Below are 18869 nucleotides of genomic sequence, written 5' to 3'. Positions count from 1 at the left end.
CTTTTTTTTTTAAGGTTTTACACAAATAAAAGTTTCAAACAGAAAATCTACATGAAGGTAGAACATAAATGTTAACACTTTGTTACAATACAATTTCTTGCTGCCAAAAAAGCCTCTTTAAAATACATTTTGTAATGGCTGATTTAATCCTTTGATTTGAAAATAATCCCAGAGTAAGAGAAACATTTTGATTTAAATCCCTTCTATCTGTAACATACATGCAGCTCTCTGTTGTAGGGAGTCATCATAGTATAGTACCCAAAGCACCTTACCAAAAAAAAATGCACTCTGTCCTATTTTTAAACTTACTATTTTTGGAATGCGTGCTCCTACTTGTAAAAATAGACTAAGAACCTACATGCTGTATGGAAAAATAGAAGATCACGAAAACATTTACACTGTAAATCAAAGACACTATTTGAAATCAAGGGTGGTTTTATCTCCTTTAGTCAATCGACCTATGCTTTATCTGGAATATGATTAATATGATCCTGCTTTCAGCCGCACTTTAATCCAGGTCTGTTGAAGGAAAGGAAAGTGGGACATAACATTTGATATAAGCTTCCAGAATAAAAGGCAGAGACCTTTGCCTTATATTCAACATCAATTTGCCTATGAAAATAGTTTTACTAAGGTTTGTTTTTAATCTTTTTTTTATTTGCCTGAAAATCTCTAAGTTAAAGGTATTTTGAGAAATGCCTTCAGGGATATTATGCTTTCCTGTAATCTCTTGAAGTGAACAAAAAGTATTTGTATCATAGTCATCTGCCAAGATAGACCTAGCTTTCTTATCCCCCACTTTCAGTGCTGGATTAGATAAACTAATAGAAAACATGTTTGGTAAATGTTGCCCTTTGAAAGAAGGATCTTAAATTGTTTATTTTTCATTCTGTAAATGCTGTTTTGAATAATTTAGCATATGCTAAATAATTGAGCTCAGCTGATCCAATGGAATGTATGTGGTTTTGCTTTCAAGAATGTTTAATAATGGTCACCCCATTATGAACATTGTTTTCGCTTGCATAGTACAAGATAAAGTAAAAGATTCCTGGCTGTCCTGGGTTGGTTATTCAGTCTCTTCTAAAGGCAGGCAAACATTTTCTAAGTACAAGTTATAGTCCAGTTGGCCTAACTTTGGCACCTGGAAAGATACCGGACTAAATTATTAAACAGTTTGTAAGTACCTAGAGGATAATATGGTTATAAAGAATAGTGATCTTGGATTTGTCAAGAACAAATCATGCCAGACTAACCTAATTTCCTTCTTTGACGGGATTTCTGGCCTAGGGAATAGGGAGGAAACAGTAGATGTGATATATGTTGATTATAGAAAGACTTTTGATACTGTCCCACATGTCGTTCTCATAAGCAAACTAGGGAAATGTGGTCTAGATTAAATTACTATAAAATGGGTACACAACTAGTTGAAAGACCATACTCAAAGAATAGTTATCAGTGGTTCCCCATGAAACTGGGCTGGCATATCCAGTGGGGTCCTACAAAGGTCAGTCCTAGGTCCGGTGCTATTCAGCATTTTCATTGATGACTTGGATAATGGACTGATGAGTATGCTTATGAAAAATGTGGATAACACCAAGCTGAGAGGGGTTGCAAGCACTTTGAGGACAGGATTAGAATTCAAAATGACTGTGGTATGTTGGAGAATTGGTCTGAATTCAACAAGATGAAATTTAGTAAAGACAAGTGCAAAGTACTTCACTTAGGAAGGAAAAATCAAATGCACAACTACAAAATAAGGATAACTAGCTAAATGGTGATACTGCTGAAAAGGATCTGGGGGTTATAGTGGATCACAAATTGTTGACTCAATTCCATATTCAAAGTGATGCAGTTGCGAAAAAGGCTGATATGATTCTGGGATGTATTAACAGGAGTGTCATACATAAGACATGGGAGGTAATTGTCCCGCTCTACTTGGTATTGGTGAGGCCTCAGCTGAAGACGTGTGTACAATTCTGAGTGCCACACTTTAGGAAAGCTGTGGGCAAATTGGAGAGTGTCCAGAGGAGAGCTGCATAAGTGATAAAAGCTTTAGAAAACCTGATTTACAAGTAATGTTTAAAAACCTGTTCATGTTTAGTCTTGAGAAAAGAAGACTGAAGGGGGACTGGATAACAGTCTTCAGATTTGTTAAGGATTGTTTAAAAGAGGATGGTGATCAATTGTTCTGAAGGTAGGAGAAGAACTAATGGGCTTAATATGCAGCAAGGCAGTTTTAGTTCAATATTCGATAACTATAGAGGTAGTTAAGTTCTGCAACAAGCTTCCAAGGGAGGTTGTGGAATCCCCATCATGGGAGGTTTTTAAGAACAATTTAGACAACCCCTTGTCATGGATGGTCTAAGGCAGGGGTTCTCACAACAAATTTTTTGGTGGCCTCAGAGTGCGGCCACCAACTCTTGCTGGTGGCTGCTCTGACCATTTTTCCTAAAATACTTAATTAACTTTAGGAAAATCAAATAAATATGCACATATACATGCCCAAATCATTGTAATTCATCTATGTAGGGTTTGTTTGTTTTTTCAGACTCAATAATAAAAATAACGTACAGTTGTCTCTATTCGACCTAAACAGACGAGAAACACAAATAAGGCGCTTTGAACGTTCTTGTCCTTTTTCTTGTTTGTTTTGGGGTTGTTTTTTTTTTTAAGACTTGCTAGCTATTAGGAAGTCTGTTGTGAAAAGCGATATTTGTATGTTTGTTAATATCACTTTTCACAGCAGACTTACTCAGCCCTGGCAAGCTCGGGGACAAATTAATCCCTGGATGGGGAGGTGGGTACAGAGGCAGTGGGGGCATAGGCGATGGGGCACTGGGGGAGGCAGCGGGGACCAGAGTTGGTGGTGGGGGTGAGCGCAGGCCAGAGCCTGCCTCCAGGCAGCCAGAGAACAGAGCCCAAAGCCCCACACCCAGGGGACAGAGCCCGAAGCCCTGTGTCTGGAGTCTGCCACCCACCACCCCAGGGCTGAAGCCCAACCTCACAGCCCCCGGGAAGGTGGGGAACTCGCTGACTGCCTGCTCCTCCAGCTTGTGTCTCCCCAGAGGAGGGAGGGGCCCAACCACTGCTGGTGGCCCCTGGGGACAGGCCACTGCTTTGCCAACTCCCCACATAACTGCCCGGGAAGCTGTGGCTGCAAGAAAAGCCCCTGGTGGCCGCCTTTGAGAAATGCTGGTCGAAGGTTCCTGCCTCAGCGCAGGAGCTGGATCTGATGACCTCTCGCTGTCCCATCCAGCCCTACACTTCTATGATTCTAAGATGCAAGAAGTAGCTGAGTGCAGCTGAATTTTGGAAGAAGTCACCAGTCCAAAGCAACCTTGAAATAAAAGGCACCAGTGCCAGTTATGTGGCATATTTAAGTTCACCTCTGTTTAGTGGCTAGAGCCAGGGCTGCATTTTTACAGCACGAACCGTGTGAACGGTACAGCGTTTAACATTGGAACAGGTTTCAGAGGCAGTGGATCTCTTCAGGATGGGAAAAGTACTGAGCTTTATATTAATTGCTAGTAATTTCATCTACCTAATCAATGTTGACATTTGGGAATGGAATTAGGCATTGCCGTTGTATGTATAAATCAGATTTTATTAAGTGCTGTGCTGCATTCACGGCGTTTTGAATCATATGCTCTTCTTTTTACACTGACTGCTAGCAGGGGTCCTACCTGCCTTATTTGAAGCAGAAAACATGCGGTGTTCTGTATCCGTATTGTTTGCTGTAAGTATTGTATGGTAAATTTACCCAGTTTTGCTACAGAACACTTGTAAGCTCATCTGCGTGGTAGCCCAGCCCCTTTGATGATATCATCAAGTTTGTGGTTGGTTGGGATAGTATTATTTATTTAATAGAATTACAGTAATGCCTAGATATCCTAACGAGGTTTGTGCTAGGCATTGTACATACCCATAGCAAGAGCCCTCCTGCAAAGGATTTATAATCTTAGTTTGGGATTTTCGAAAGAGCCTAAGGGATTTAGGCACCCAGCTCCCATTGAACTTCTATATTGAACTTCCAGCCTAAACAGGCAAAGCAGAGATTCACAGCAGAGACCCAGTGAAGTGACTGGTCCAAGTTTACATAGCAGGTCAGCGGCAGAGCTGCGAATAGGGGACAGCTCCTGAGTCTGAGAGCAGTGTCCTAACTACTAGACCACACTGCCTCCCAAGGAAGCAATATTCACAAAATGGAATTTCACTGGGGGACTAGAAGGTCTCGAACGAAGTCTGGATCACTGTGCTAGAGGTATACATCAGCGAGAGGAATTACAGGCCACATGGGATATGCTTCCTTTCTCTTTGAGCCAGGCAGTACCACACCTGAATGTTGGAAAGGCTTTTAGGGAATATCTTAGTGGAGAAGGTTGATGGTCAAAGGTTAGCAATGGTATTGGACTGTGTAATGTCTAGAATTTGTGGTAGCTGGTGTTTCCCTCACTGTATTAGAAGAAAAACTGGAGAAGCAATTAGTTAATGGAACCAGTGCACGCTAAGTAGTGGACGTTGGACTGAGTGCATCTTATGTGGCCATCTTTGTAGGAAAAGTTATTTTTATACTGAGAGCTTTTAGTCACATGGGGGTGCAACAAGCAATGAAACATGTCCCCATTTTCTTGGCATTGACCTTGCTTATTGAGGAGACCCTCTATTCCAGGGTTTCTGAACCTGAGTCGGGACCCAAAATCGGGTTGTTGGAACGTTTCAAAGGGTCGCGTGGCGGCTCCTGTCCCACGGGGCTGGCTGGGGTTCACCTCCGTGCTCCAGGCGCTGCAAGCTCGGGGTCCCAGCGCCGCTCGGGTTCCGCCCAGCTGTTATGATGCCAGAGTTGGGTGAGTGGCACTGCAACCCCCTGAGCCACCTCACAACTCCACCCACGCAAATTTGGTCCATTGGGGAGGGGCCTATACCTGAGTGGTGCTGCAACCCAGGAGGTTGCAACTCCCGGCGCGGAGAGCCATATCCAGCCAGCCCCACAGCACAGGAGCTGCCAGCGTGAGGTAAGTGCCAGACAGGACTCAGCCTCTCCAGGGGGCAAGATCAGACCAAAACCACCCCAGGGCCCCCACCCCCAGATTATTTTCTGGGTCACGACAGGCTATAAACATTTACAAATGGGTCCTGCCCTGAACCCAAAATGGTTGAGAACCACTGCTCTATTCCAGGCAGATTTTAAAAGGTTCTCCCTTTAACAGGTGGCTAGCTGGAGTTTTTATAGACGCAGCTTTACAGGGATACCCGTGAGCTATAAAACTAGTGATTCTGGGATGTTTGCAGCTGGTATATTTTATGAAGTGCAAGGATTAAGAAAAAGGCAGTAAGCTGTGAGGTGTGGACTAGCAGCCTGGCTATAGGAGAGGGCACAGGAAGTGCCTCGTATCCAGTTCTGACTCAGTCTCTGAATTTACGGCAAATTCTAACTCTTCTCTCTGTTTCCCTATCTGTAAAATGAAGATAATTGTTTCCTACCTCACAGTGATGCCGCAGAAATTAATATTTGCGAAGTGCTTTGAAGCTGAAAAGTGCTGTATGTACTCAGTGCTATTATTTAAGAGGCAGATGCTCTTCGATTCTGAATGTGTTCTGGGTCAAGGGAACGAAGTAGTAGGCAGGTCTGGCAGCTTTGTGGCCCATCCTGCAGCAAAACTCTTATTAACTTACATGGGTGTTCCTTGCATGGAGGGCTTGTGGGATGGTGCTAACTGAATCAGAGAAGTTAGAAATCCTCCTGTCCGCATGATCCTTTTGTGTGGGAAATGTCCCAAACCACATGAAGTGCTGCCCTCTGTCCGTCACAGCATCTCTGCTCCCTACACACATGCTTGCCGTTTGTTATAAAGTAATCTTTTTTAATTAAAAAAAGATTGGCCTGGGCTGGACTTTTTGTTCCCTTTAAAAATGACTGATTCTGCACAGTGGGATGTTTCCTTACCTTTTAGTTTCACCTCTAACATTAAAATAGTTTGAGGGGTGTGTGTACTTTTTTAGTTTTTGTGTTTTTAGTAATGCTGACCTGACTGCTCTTTTTTTTTTCAGTCTAATCTCTGGTTTTCTATTCCTTCCGAACTGCTTTATATACTATCTCCCCTGCCAGACTAACACTTTGCAATATATTTTTGTGTGTACTTTCTAGAAGTTCTTCTGTGAGGGTTCAGCTTTTGCGAAAGCACTTCCCCAAAAGTCATTGCAAAATGTGGTGGTTTGACCCCGAGCAGTTGCCAATTCTTGCAAGCCTCACAATATTTGGTGAGGTTGTTTCTGGAAGCCTGTGATTAGGTGAGAAAATCAGCTTTCATTTAGAAAGAGAAGTTTCTAGCCCTTGTGGCTGTTGAGAAAGGCCTGAAAATGAGAACGGAGTCTGCTGTAATGTCTCAGAAACCAGAAGTCAAATAAAAAAGGTTCTAATATTTATTATTTTTAAAAATCTCATGATTTCTGGGGATTGACTCCTTATTTTTGAATGCTTGGGACTGGCAATACTGCAAGGCAGTTGGGGAAAAGGTAAAAGATCTTTAGTTTTGAGCAACAAATGATTGCCTGACAATATTTTGTCAACATCACCAAAATATTTTGTTGTGTTTCCCTTTCAACAGGAGTCCTTTGTCTTTGAACCAAACTGTCTCTTTCAAGTGGATGAATTTGGTTTTTTCCTAAGGTGGAAAAGTGAAGGAAAGGTACAGTACTGTTGTACCAGGAACATTACTGTCTGCCTATGTTGTTGCACTTGGTTTGTTTCCAGGCTAATTTTTAATCACTAAAATTACATGTGGCTTTGTAACTATTTACAGTAAGATAGCTTGGCTCCTGTGTTTTTAGAAGTTACATAACTGCAATTCTTGACAGATTATTAACAGATGTGAAAAGAAAATGTACTGTTTTGTGTTAATTAACTGCAGTTGCATTTAAGACTCATTGTTTGTTTTTGCTTCAATTCCTATTTGTGTCTGCACTGTGTTTCGCCAGACCTTTTAGCTAACTTGCTTTCTCTTGTCGTTCCAGGAAGGACAGGTATTAGAATGCTCCCTGATCAACAGTATTCGTCTTGGAGCTGTACCAAAGGTACGCTGTAATTAGTTTTTACTGTTCTTTTAAACAAAGAGTGTTTAAGCTGAAGGTGAAGTGGGGAATGCAGTGCAGCTTGTTACAAAATACCGCCCGCACAACTTCGTTTGTAAAATCATAGCCTAAAACGTTTAGCTTTAAGATTAAGTGGTTTTAGTTTATTTCAGTGTCGAGGTTTTGTAATATTGCAATGCCATGTCAGTGCTGACCTTCCAAGAGGCTGTGAAATCTGGGCACTGAATATTAAAAGGATCCTGTCAAGGGTTTTCAAATTATTTTGAACTATTATGATATCATTTTAGGAGGTTGAAAATATTTTGTGGTTTAATTTTTGTCCTTGATCATTCAAGATGTGTTCCTATGTTTCATTGACATAGAAATCAGAAATTTTTGTTTGCTTCCTTGTTTTAGATACTTAAATGATCAACTGTGTCAGGACAGCTCTGGGACTTGTGATTATTAACTGCTGTTTCAAAGGCAGTCTGCAGAGGGACCACCTGAGGGTTCTACAGAAATCATAGCTTTTAAAATATTTTCTAATATAGATTTCTTTTTAAAATGCATCTGGATTTTAGACATCTTTCTGAGATGAAATTTGGGCATAATTGCTTCAGTGTCTCTTTAAGAGTTTTGCTATCTAGTTGTCCGGTGATGTCAAATACAAAAGCTTCAATCAGACTATGGTTCTACTTAAAAATCATAGATTTTTCACTTTAATCATAGATTTATTTTTTCTAGCGAAGTTAGTTCTCTTTCAAGGTGATAGACTGAAATCTTCAGCCAACAAAGTAGGTCATGGGCTAAGGCAGTGCAGACTTCCCCATGATACCCCACGAGTATGCTTCAAACTTCAAATATGCTTCAGAATATTCCCAATTTCTATGAATAGTTCAGTCTCCAGGCTTATTAAATCTATGGCTCTTGACTGCCAGCAAAGGTACCAAAGAGCACCAGATTTGCTGCTAAGAAATGGATAGAAATCACCCACTCATTCCATGCAAATAATAACTTTTGGTCACTACTGATTTGGATTGGAATAATTTATTTACATAGAGTTAAGAATTCCCATAAACTATTGCCAGTCTTTAAAAGTATTCCATTTCCCTTCTCTGTGAAGGGAATATATGTAATTTTCTGAAATGTATTTAAAATACTGCAATTATCTCTCTGCTTTTAGGATTCAGCCACAGTCAGTGATTATTAAATTAGATTTTTTTCCTAATCATGCCAATAGATTCTAAATGAAACAACTCATTTAAGGTGACCGGGAAATATTTACAGTCTTAATGCATGCGAACCTGAGTTGTGTTTTTAGCTTAATCTTTGTATTGTGCATTTAACAAGTCTTTTTTTTCTGTTTAACAGGATCCCAAAATACTAGCTGTTCTTGAGACTGTGGGAAAAGCAGAAACTGAGCTGGAAGGGCGGATAGTGTGTGTCTGCAGTGGCACAGACCTGGTGAACATCAGCTTCACGTACATGGTAGCCGAAAATGCAGAAGTAGCTAAGGTATTCCATGGTTAAACAGTGCCGGGTGCGGGGGGAAAGGTGTCGCCTGCATTGAAGCACATGCTGCCACAGATTTATCACGACTGGTACTTGAGCTAGCTAGAATAAAGCTAGCTCAGATGTGTCTACTCGAGCTTCAGTCACACCTGTGTTTTCTGTCTAGATGTACAGAAATCCCTTGGCTTTCCGCTTCCTCTTTCCTTTTTATTATTGGAAGCCTCGTAGACAGAAAGCATAGCCTGACCATTCATTGCAACCATTGTTGCTGGCCAAGCAAAGTGAGGTCTAACACTCAACTCAGTAGCATGTCTCTGTTTGTCTGTCATAACTTTTCAACACCACATCCGGTCAGTTCCAAAATGTAGGGAATGCTTTAGGCATTTATGGGCAGAACCTTCTTGATTTTGATCACAATCAGAAAAACAGAAAGGGGGAAATGGGTGACACATGGAACCCCCTGGCATCTGGTTAGCTGAGCCAGCAGCTTCACCCACCTTTCAAATTGCCTACCGATCAAAGAACAGCTTGGCAGTGCACATCCCCCTCCCACCAGCTTAGTCCCAGTACAGTTATAAAATAGTAACACTGAAAGAAAAATAAATGAAGGGGGGAAAAAAGGACACAGAAAAAATATGAGAGTAGTGGAAGGAATAGGGCCATAGGGGGAATGTAGGCACATGCAGAGCCCCAGGCATGGGAGGAGATTGTGGAACCCTAGGAGAGTGGGAAGGTGGACGTGGAGGGCACACAGAGAGCCCCTGGCATAGGGCGGAGGTGGGAATGGGGGACCCTGGTGTGGGCACAGGAAGAGAGAAATAGGGGAGCACTGTTATGTTATTGTTGATGGAATAAAGGGGCCCAGAGAGTCCAGGGTGTTAACATGACCCTGTCACTGACCAACACTAAACAGTTAAACAAGGTTCAGGGTTTTGGAATACAGAGTCCTCAGCCTGCTTATTAGCGTGGAAAACACACTATTAAAAATCTTTTTACTCTCTTATTAAAGATGCAGAAAAAGAAGGAAAAACAGTTAAAGCATTCAAAATATACAGTATTAAGGAAGTCTCTTCTTTTAACAATATCCCATGTTCCCCTTCTCTATAGAGAGTCTGTAGTAGGAAGAAAAAGCCTAGTTTGAGAGTCTCTTGGATGGGATTAAAAAGGGTAATAACTCTCTTAGAATCTTTAGAAGGGACCAAAAGGCTCCTCTAGTCTAATCCTGTGCCAAGATGCAGGATTTGTTGTGGCTAAACCATCGAAGACAGATGGCTATCCAGCCTCCTTCTGAAAACCTCCAGTGAAGGAGCTTCCACAACTTCCCAAGGTGTCTGTTCCATTGTCTTACTGTTCTTACAGGAAGGAAGTTTTTCCTGGGATTTAATCTAAATCTGCTCTGCTGTAGTTTGAATCCATTGCCTCTTGTCCTGCCCTCTGTGGGAAGAGAGAACAACTTTTCTCCAATTTTTTTATGGCGGCCTTTCAAGTATCTGAAGAGTGCTATCATGTCCCCATTAACCTCCTCTTTTCCAAACTAAACATACCCAATTCCTTCAGTCTTTGCTTGTATGGCTTGCATTCCATCCCTTTGATCATCTTTGTCGCTCACCTCTGGATCCTTTCCAGTTTCTCTCCATACTTTCTAGACATTGGTGACCAAAATCAGACACAGTACTCCAGCTGAGGTGTAACCAGTGCCGTGTAGAGCAGTACTGTTATCTCCCAAGACTTTCATGCTATGCCTCTGTAAATGCAACCTAAATTGCATTTGCTTTTTTTTTTTTTTTGGCAATAGTGTCACATTGCTGACTCATGCTGAGGTTGAAACTCACCAGAACTCTCAGATCCTTCTCAGCAGTGCTGCTGCCAAGCCAGTTATCCCCCATTCTGTATTTGGTTTTACTTCCCTAAGTGTAGCACCTGACATTTGTCTTTGTTGAATTTCATTTTGTTGTCCATAGCCCAGTTCTCCAATTTGTCAAGATCCCTCTGAATTTTAGCTCTGTCCTCCAAAGTATTGGCAACTGCCCTAGCTTTGTGTTGTCTGTAAACTTGATCCGTGCGCTTTCTTAATTACATCCTGGTCATTAATAAAGATGTTAAACAACACTAGACCCAGAACAAAGCCTTGTGGAACTCTACTTGAAACCTCCCTCCAATCCGACATCATTCCATTAATAGTTACTCTTTGTTTGTGGTTGTTTAATCAATTATGTATCCACTTAATGGTAGTTCTGCCGAGCCCGCATTTCTCCAGCTTACTTATCAGAAAGTCAAAAGCCTTGCTGAAGTCCAGGTATATTATGTCCACTGCATTCCCCCTATCCGCTAAATCAGTTACTCTGTCAAAGAAGGAAATCAAGCTGGTTTGGCAGGATTTGTTCTTGGTAAATCCACGCTGGCTGCTAGCGATTACCCCGTCATCCTCCAGGTACTTGCAGATTGAATGATTTAGACATTGCTCTCGTAGCTTCCCAAGTATCAAAGTCAGGCCGACTGGTCTGTAGTTCCCTGGCTCCTCCTTTTTCTTCTTTTTGAAGATGGGCCCTGTGTCAGCCCTTCTCCAGTCTTCCGGGACCTCTCCTGTCATCCAAGAGTTTGTAAATATTATTGCCAGTGGCTTCAGCTAATTCTTTCAATATCCTAGGGTGAACAGCATCCAGCCCTGCTGATTTCAATTCATTCAAATTGGTCAGAAGATCTCTGACGTGTTTTTTAACTTATCCCAATCTGCATCCCTTCCCCTTTATTGTCTATGGTAACTTTGCTGGACACATGTTGTTTTTTGCGAGAAGACTGAAGCAAAGTAGGCATTAAGCAGCTCTGCCTTCCTATCATCTTCCTTTACCAGCTCCCCACCTTCATTAGGCAGTGAACCCACACCGTCCTTGATCTTTCTTTTTTGTCTGACATATTTGAAGAACCCCTTCTTGTTGTCTTTAACATTTCTTGCCAGCTGTAACTCATTCTTTGCCTGGGCTTTCCTGATTTTGTGCCTGCATACTCTTGCTATTCCCATGTATACTTCCTTGGTGACATGCCCCTCCTTCCATGTTCTGTATGGAGCCCTGTTGGTTTTCAGATAGCTAAAAAGCTCCTTGTGCAGACACATTGGCCTGCTGTGGCTCCTCATATCTTAAGTCTGCATCGCAGTAGCTTGATGTTGAGTTTCTAGTGTTACATCTTTTAAGAACTGCCAGTCTCCTTCGACTCCTTTTCTTCCTAATTGGTCTTTCCATGGGACCTTCCCTGCTATTTCTCTGAGTCCATTGAAACCCGCCTTTCTAAAGTCCAGTGTCTTTGTTTTGCTGTTCTCATCTCCTCCTTTCCATAGGATCTTGAATTCTATCAAATCATGATCACTTCCTCCCAAGTTCCCAACCACCTTCGTGTTCGCGATTACAACTGTTGGTCAAAACCAGATCCAAAATGGACTGACTGCCTTTGTGTCCTCAACTTTCTGAATCAAAATTGTTCTCTACACATGCTATGAATTTTCAGGCCATATTATGTTTCGCTGCAATAGTTATCCAACAGATATCAGGGAAGTTAACCCCCAAACCCCCCCCCCCCCGCCATTTCATATTAGCCTGTGTGTGTTAACTAAGCTTGTTCCCTGCTTGTAGAATGATCAGTCATCTTTTTGGGGGGGAAAGAGAAAAGGCAGTTGAGGTAGGCTGGAGCTGTTCCTGCTGCTGCTGTTAAAGTCCCATCCCATGTCCTAGAAGTCAAAATAAAACAAACAGAAAATGGAAGAAAAAAACCAGTATCTTCACTTGTAAAATCTCACTGTGGGAGAAACACAGGCATAGCACATGCTCTTGTCAGCTACTCTGAGACCTGGCTAACTTGTACCAGCGGCAGGCTATTTAGGCCATTGCTTTTAGCTATCTTTGTGGTCACAGGCTTACAGCAGTGTTGCAAAATATGCAGTCCTGACTGGCTAAGTCAGATGCTTATAAAACAGAAGGCAAAAGAAGGTGGGGAAGGAAAATGACAGGTATGGGGAAGGGGTGACAACAGGAACCAAAGTCTCACATCTTAGGTGGTGGTCAGGATTTAGCCAGAGCCGATGGAGATGGCAGTATCATCTGATTCCCTCTCTCTGGACCGGTCTGGTCAGGACATCTCTCAGAATCAGAACACCAGAGGCCTAATGGTGTCATAGTGGCTCCTGGAGTCCCAGGAGACAGTGAGGGTGGCAGTCATGATGACAAAGCTAGTTCCTTCCAGTCCACCAGTCTCCCAGTCAGTTAGTTAGTTTCCCCCACAAAGTCTCTCTTTAGTAAATGTGGGCCTGAAAAGGGAATGATGGGAAACATAGCCAGCCATCAGTTTGTTCATCAGTTAGGCCTAATTTTGGACACATCAATTTTGGTTCACAGATTTCCAGTCCCACACTTTCCTTGTTTACCAGGCATGATCTTAACGTATACCTTGAGTTTGATCAGTAGGCCTTTTCGTTTGGACTAATTCAGTCTGTCTCTCTCCTTTTCGTACCTATTCCACTCAACACTTGTTATAGATTATTGTGATGTTTGATAAAGTTTTAGCCACTTTTCCACAGTAAAGATCACAATTTGGGGAGGTCTACCAAGCACCAATGGTTTACAAGGGCATGCGGAGCCCCTATAATGAGGCAGGGGGTGGAAGGTTGAAGGGAATCCCTGAAATAAAAGGGGATGGGAGGGTGACACCCAGGGAACTTGTGAGAAGGGGAATGGAGGAACTGGTCGAGTTTGCATATTGAACTTCATAAACCACCTGCATCAACTGCTTGTAGGTCTCAAATTTCGTGGTTGCCCGGGATTGGGCTTAAGTTACTTCATTTACCAGGTAGCCTTCCTGAGTGCTGGTCTGTACAATGGACGCTGTATTCTGGCAGTGTAAAGGGGCTGTGGCAGACTGGGGAGAATTCCCCTAGTGCAGGAGCAGTGTAAGGCCCTAGCCTAGGGCATTCTGGCCTGCAAAGCAGTCCATATGCTGCTCAGACTAGGCTACCATAAGTAAAAGCATCTCTTATAGTAAGGACTATGGTGGCTCCTGCAGTAGTTTAGAGTCCAGACCTCCCCCTCCTTATCTCTGGAGTAGGGTTGCCAATCCTCCAGGATTGCCTTGGAGTCTCCAGGAATTCAAGATTACTCTTCAAGTAAAGATTATGCCATGTGATGAGACATCCAGGAATACATCAAACCAAAATTGGCAACCCTACTCTGGAGATGTGATGTGGAATCTAACCCAAAAGATTTACATATAAAAGAGAAGCAACGTTCATGATTTTATTCTGGTTCTTCATTTTTAGTCTGCTCTGAAGAATAAATCACTAGGTTTGTGAGACCACTGAGGCCTTGTCTTCACTGCTAAAAAAGGTGCATTTTACCTCAGGGTAACGAACATGTGAGCTATCCCAAGTGAAGACAAAATACTTTGGTTTTACCAGATGGCAAATTAGGCAATGTCAGTACTATACCCCAGCCTGAGGTTGACCGTGCCTAGTTTACTTTGCTCCTTTTTTCTAGCAGTGAAAACAAGGCTGAGTGTGACGTTAATGGCTAAGTAGAGAATCGCAAGAATGAGAGTCACAAGAATTGTAATAGGCATCAGCTAAAACATTTAGGTAATACTCTCTCTATCAAATAGTTCTTCTGTAACTTCAGTGATTTTATTACTGTGCTTACTGTGTCAGCTGTCTTGGCTATTATTATTTGTATTATTGTAGCACCTTGGGGTCCTAGTCATACACTGGTCTAGGTACTGTACAAACTCAGAACAAAAAGACAGTTTCCTTTGGCATGTGTTACTAACACTATGGGTAAAAATAATGGGACCGATTCATCCTTGGTGTAAAGTGGCAAATTCCGTTGGTCGCGTTTGTATTTATTTTGTTGATTTTTCACAATTTAATCCCACTCAGTATAAATGCGGAATAGAGATGTTGAGTTAATTTATCAGTAACTATTCTTGCCAGCGAGGAGCAGCCATTTTAATTTTAGCTGGGTTCTGAAAGGTTATGAATATTGCCTTGTAAATTTGTATAGATTTATATAATGGATAGAGCATTTTCAAAAAGATGCTACGTCAGGCCGCCAACCCTGCAAAACCTCAGTGCAAATAGCTGATCACAGAGCGGATAGGCTCGGTTTCACAATCAACAGCATTTAATAACCGTCACAACTCATGCCGATTTTCAGCATAATTATAAACTTTGTAGTGGGCAGTGTTTTAACAATTGGTATGGATAGTATATTGCACATTAACTTTTATTACTATCTGGTTAATTGACTTATGGAAGAAAGAAATACTGTAAATGCGGATGATCAGAAAGCAGAGGCTGCTACACTGTTTTTCCACACAGAGCACTTTAGAGAAAGGATCTGCCTTTCAGTGTAGCAGAGATGTAGTCTGGTTCTGGAAAATGATCTCCCTGTAATACCAGGGGGCTTCCATTTTAATAATCATTTGAAGAGCAGTGATGATGTGTATTAAAGCAGGAAGGTCGCAAGTACAGCCAGAGACATTGGGAACAGCAGCAGATTCCCACAGCCCTTATAAAGAAAAAGAACTTCTCTCAGAGTTGCAGCCGTGTTAGTCTGTATTCGCAAAAAGAAAAGGAGTACTTGTGGCACCTTAGAGACTAACAAATTTATTTGAGCATAAGCTTTCGTGAGCTAAATTTGTTAGTGCCACAAGTACTCCTTTTCTTTTTAAAGAACTTCTCTGTATCTTTGTTTGTTTTCTCTTATTTTACATGCATGTGCATTGTAAATCTAATCTACCTCGGGAAAACTGCAGAATATATCTGGAAAGAATTCTGGAAATCTGTTGATTCTTTTGTCCCTGTCAAAGGAATAATCATTAGTGATTTAGGCCTCAGTCCTGCAAATACTTTGAAATTATTGTATAACCAGAAACTATTGATTTCGATGTGGTTACTCATACACATGAAGATAGGCACATATTTAAGTGTTTTCAGGATTAGGGCCGTATTCATATTTTATATTGGAAGCTTGCATTCAAAGGGGAATTAGGGTTTCTAACCTTTCAAGCAAGCTGGTCAAATATTGTTGTAATATTCAGTCAGCTGGTATCTTATAGCTAGAGCACAAGACTGGAAGTTAAAAGTTATACATTTTCTTCCCAGCTCTGCCACAGACTTCCTATGAGAGCTTGATGAAGTCACTTAATTTCTCTGTACCTCAGCTTCTCCTATCTGTAAAATGAGGATAATAATAATACCCGCCCACCACACAAGAGTGCTGTGAGGCTAAGTTCAGAAATGTTTGCGACGCCTTGAGTTCCTCAGAGAAGGACATTACAGAAGCACAATGTATTATTATTATTCATTGTTCTTACATTCATCATGATTTGATTACTTTATTTTCTGCTTGGTTTCCTGCATTTTCAAGCATTCTTGTGTATCTCCGTAGTTCTTGCACTGTGTTGGAATGTGGCATATGGTATGTAGCTGAGGTGGTAAGTAAGCCTTCCCAGAGAATCAGAAGGCCTCACTACAAAACTGTTGCTTCCCCATTCAGGGAGCTGTGTATTGCTGTTTCATCACCAACCCCTCGGGATATGTTAATGCCATGTTCATAAGATCTGTCAGTATCTTAATTTTCACTTAATGGCCTTTCTTTACATTATACATTGAAAAAGGCATCCAGGATCTTTGCTGTGTTGTTTTTTTTTTCCCCTCACTCTTTTATGTTCCTTTTGGAAGTGTTACTGCAGGACTTTCAATGGCCCCAATACCTCCCCACTGGTTTTCACAAGCCACAATGGATAAGGGCTCATCGCACTGGGTGAAACTAGACGAAAATACCTGATATATTTGTCTCATCTGTTCTTGACACTGTTCCCACAGAAGCAGCCAAACTGGTGTAGATCCAGTTGGTCTGATCCTCAACATGTTTGGAAAACTCCTCACAGCAAGAAATGCTCTGTTAATGAGTGGAAGCAATCTGGGTTCATCAGACTGCTTGCCACATGGAACATTTGTGCTAGCTGGGACTTCGTAGATGAAATTCTGGAAGTGGGGGGAAACGAGCCCTTGAGTTTTCTTTTAGCGTATAGCACAGCCTCAGTAGCAACATACAGAAACTCTTGGCTGTGGTTGACAGATATGGGATGAATTTTACACAATCCCTAGTCTAGTCTCCTTTCTGTTGCTTCTTCGTGTGTCGCAGGTATGGTAATCTGCATTGTACAGACATGACCTGTGAGACTGACTGGACATAGGAGTTGAGGAAGAGGAGATCTATTGTCCACTGTGTGAATGGTTGAGAACAAAATGTTCTGGTTCCCTGCTAGACTACTAACAGAATGCTCGGTATATTCTCTCTGAGGATTTTGAAACCCCTAACGGGTTCATCACTCACTGACAGCACACGAGCTAAACAGGGCCTTTGCCCAGAATCGATTCCCCAGTGAAAGATGAGATCCAGAAGGTGGCCTCTTTAGTTTGTCAAACTAACCTCTTCTCTTCTCTTCTCTTCCCTTCCTAAGGATAGCTCCATAGTTGCTGTGGAGGTCCTGAAATCAGTGAGATGTGTAAGTCACCCTGGACATTAATCTTGGTGACTCTAGCCCGAAACAAGAGCTTAATCTGTAACTCCGCTGCTGAGCCAGTACACCACCAAAATTACTAAAATTATCTCAGTCCCAGGGCTTTCACAGATGCATATGTAACTGGTGCTTCCACAGTGTGGCTCTGTTCCCCTCTAGTGGCTGGACCACACAGAGGTTCATGAGTCTGCACAGCCGTTTAGCGAACAGTCTTTTAGCTCAGACAGTAGAAGCTTGTGCATTTAGTTCAGCAGGCCCAGGTTCGAATCTTATTGCCAGTGGCCCACCAAGGGACTCCACATTACACACTCAGGCCAGGCAGCCCTGCACGTGGGGATTCAGCAGTGAAGGACCAATGCAGCAGGTAGCAGCTCCTCTGCCGAGACTCCACCCTGGGCCCTAGGGGCAGCTCCTGCTGGAGTTCTGGGACTGGGGGCTCCCCTCCTTGCGCTCTCAGTTGCTGCTGCTTGTGGGGAGAGGAGGCACTGACCACGTCTGGAAGCAGCAGCTCAGGATCAGGCCCCTTTCCACGCAGCTCTGTGTGTGTGCATGAGAACAGAAGCAAAGGGGGCGCACTGGGGCTGTGAGTGTGCTGGTGGGGGGGCAGAAGGGGAACGAATGAATTGGGTATGGGAATGCTGATGGATTTGTTGTGTGGGTTGTGGGTGGCAAGGCTGTGTCGGACGGAGAATTGCTTAATTTGGGATGGATAGTGATCCCACTTAGAAGTGTTGATTTAGATATTATCCACAAATTATCGAGTCCTGGACTCTAACAAATCAGTCTTTGGCACTAGGCACCCCCTTGGGATAATACCAGATGCAAAAAACCACTCCGTCATCCTAGTTCCTTAGCCTGCTGTTCATGTTGGACCTAGAGTTAGCCTGGTGTTCATGTTCTCACTGGAGAAACTACATGGACACAGGAAAGGTGGAATCTCCTTGGAATTACTCCTCGATTTGGGTAATACAGGTCTCATCTATAACTAAACCATGGGTGATGTTGGACTGAACAGCATGAGCTGAAGGTTACAGCAGTTTTTAGTCACTCTCAATGACCCTACTTTGCATCTCATTCTGTTAAATGTAAGGCCCTGGCTAATTCAGAGCTAAGAGATCAAGCAGTCTGTGCACTCTGCCACTGCTGGCTTGTGTTTCATTGAGGAAACCAAGACGAAGCAAGGTCACTGAGTAGCTCTAAAGGATTTGATGGAGTTATTCAGCAAACGTTGGAAGACAGGCTTCTTCAGTCAATGTTTCTTTCATTTTTTCCACTTAAAGGCATTCATAAATGCTGGCTCTTTGTTTAACAGAGCTAGTTCAGTTATCTTTTTCCACATTCCATGTACTTAGTTGTGCATTCAGCTCTTCATCCTGTAGTTTCTGTGCCCACTGCTTCATTTTTTCCATTTAGTTTCATGGTCATTGCTTCTCTAAGGTTAGATACTAAGGGACAGATTCCTCTCCTGGTTACACTGATATAAATCCAGAATAACAGTTTGTGTCATTCAGGTTTTATGCCGGTGTCCTTGTTTACTTGAATTCAGAATTTGATTTTTTCAGTGGTCTTTGCCATTCTTTCAATACCTAGTGGCTTGGTGATGCTGAACACTAGGCAACAGATTTGATTGTCTTTGCAGAGTGTTTGCTGTTACTTCACCTTCATGTAACTGATTTAGAACAAGTCAAATTGGTAGTTCCCTCATAGCGAGGAAAAAGGGTTGT

At 42.3% G+C, this 18869-nt stretch overlaps 1 protein-coding gene across 2 annotated transcripts in view; it reads left to right on the top strand.

The window, feature by feature from the left end:
* Window positions 1-18869, top strand: part of PLCB4 (phospholipase C beta 4) — a 326177-nt gene that overhangs the window by 193522 nt on the left and 113786 nt on the right. For both annotated transcript variants that reach the window (XM_084622532.1, XM_084622531.1), the window contains exons 5-7: window positions 6606-6686; window positions 7012-7071; window positions 8440-8583. In XM_084622532.1, the coding sequence (XP_084478658.1) occupies window positions 6606-6686; window positions 7012-7071; window positions 8440-8583 (285 nt within the window). The remainder of the gene's footprint in view (window positions 1-6605; window positions 6687-7011; window positions 7072-8439; window positions 8584-18869) is intronic.

Source organism: Lepidochelys olivacea (genome assembly GCF_965140295.1).
Source record: "Lepidochelys olivacea isolate rLepOli2 genome assembly, chromosome: 3".
Lineage (NCBI taxonomy): Eukaryota > Metazoa > Chordata > Testudines > Cheloniidae > Lepidochelys > Lepidochelys olivacea.
The sequence above is the reverse complement of the archived record's forward strand: the minus strand, read 5'-3'. Positions and strand labels throughout refer to the sequence as shown.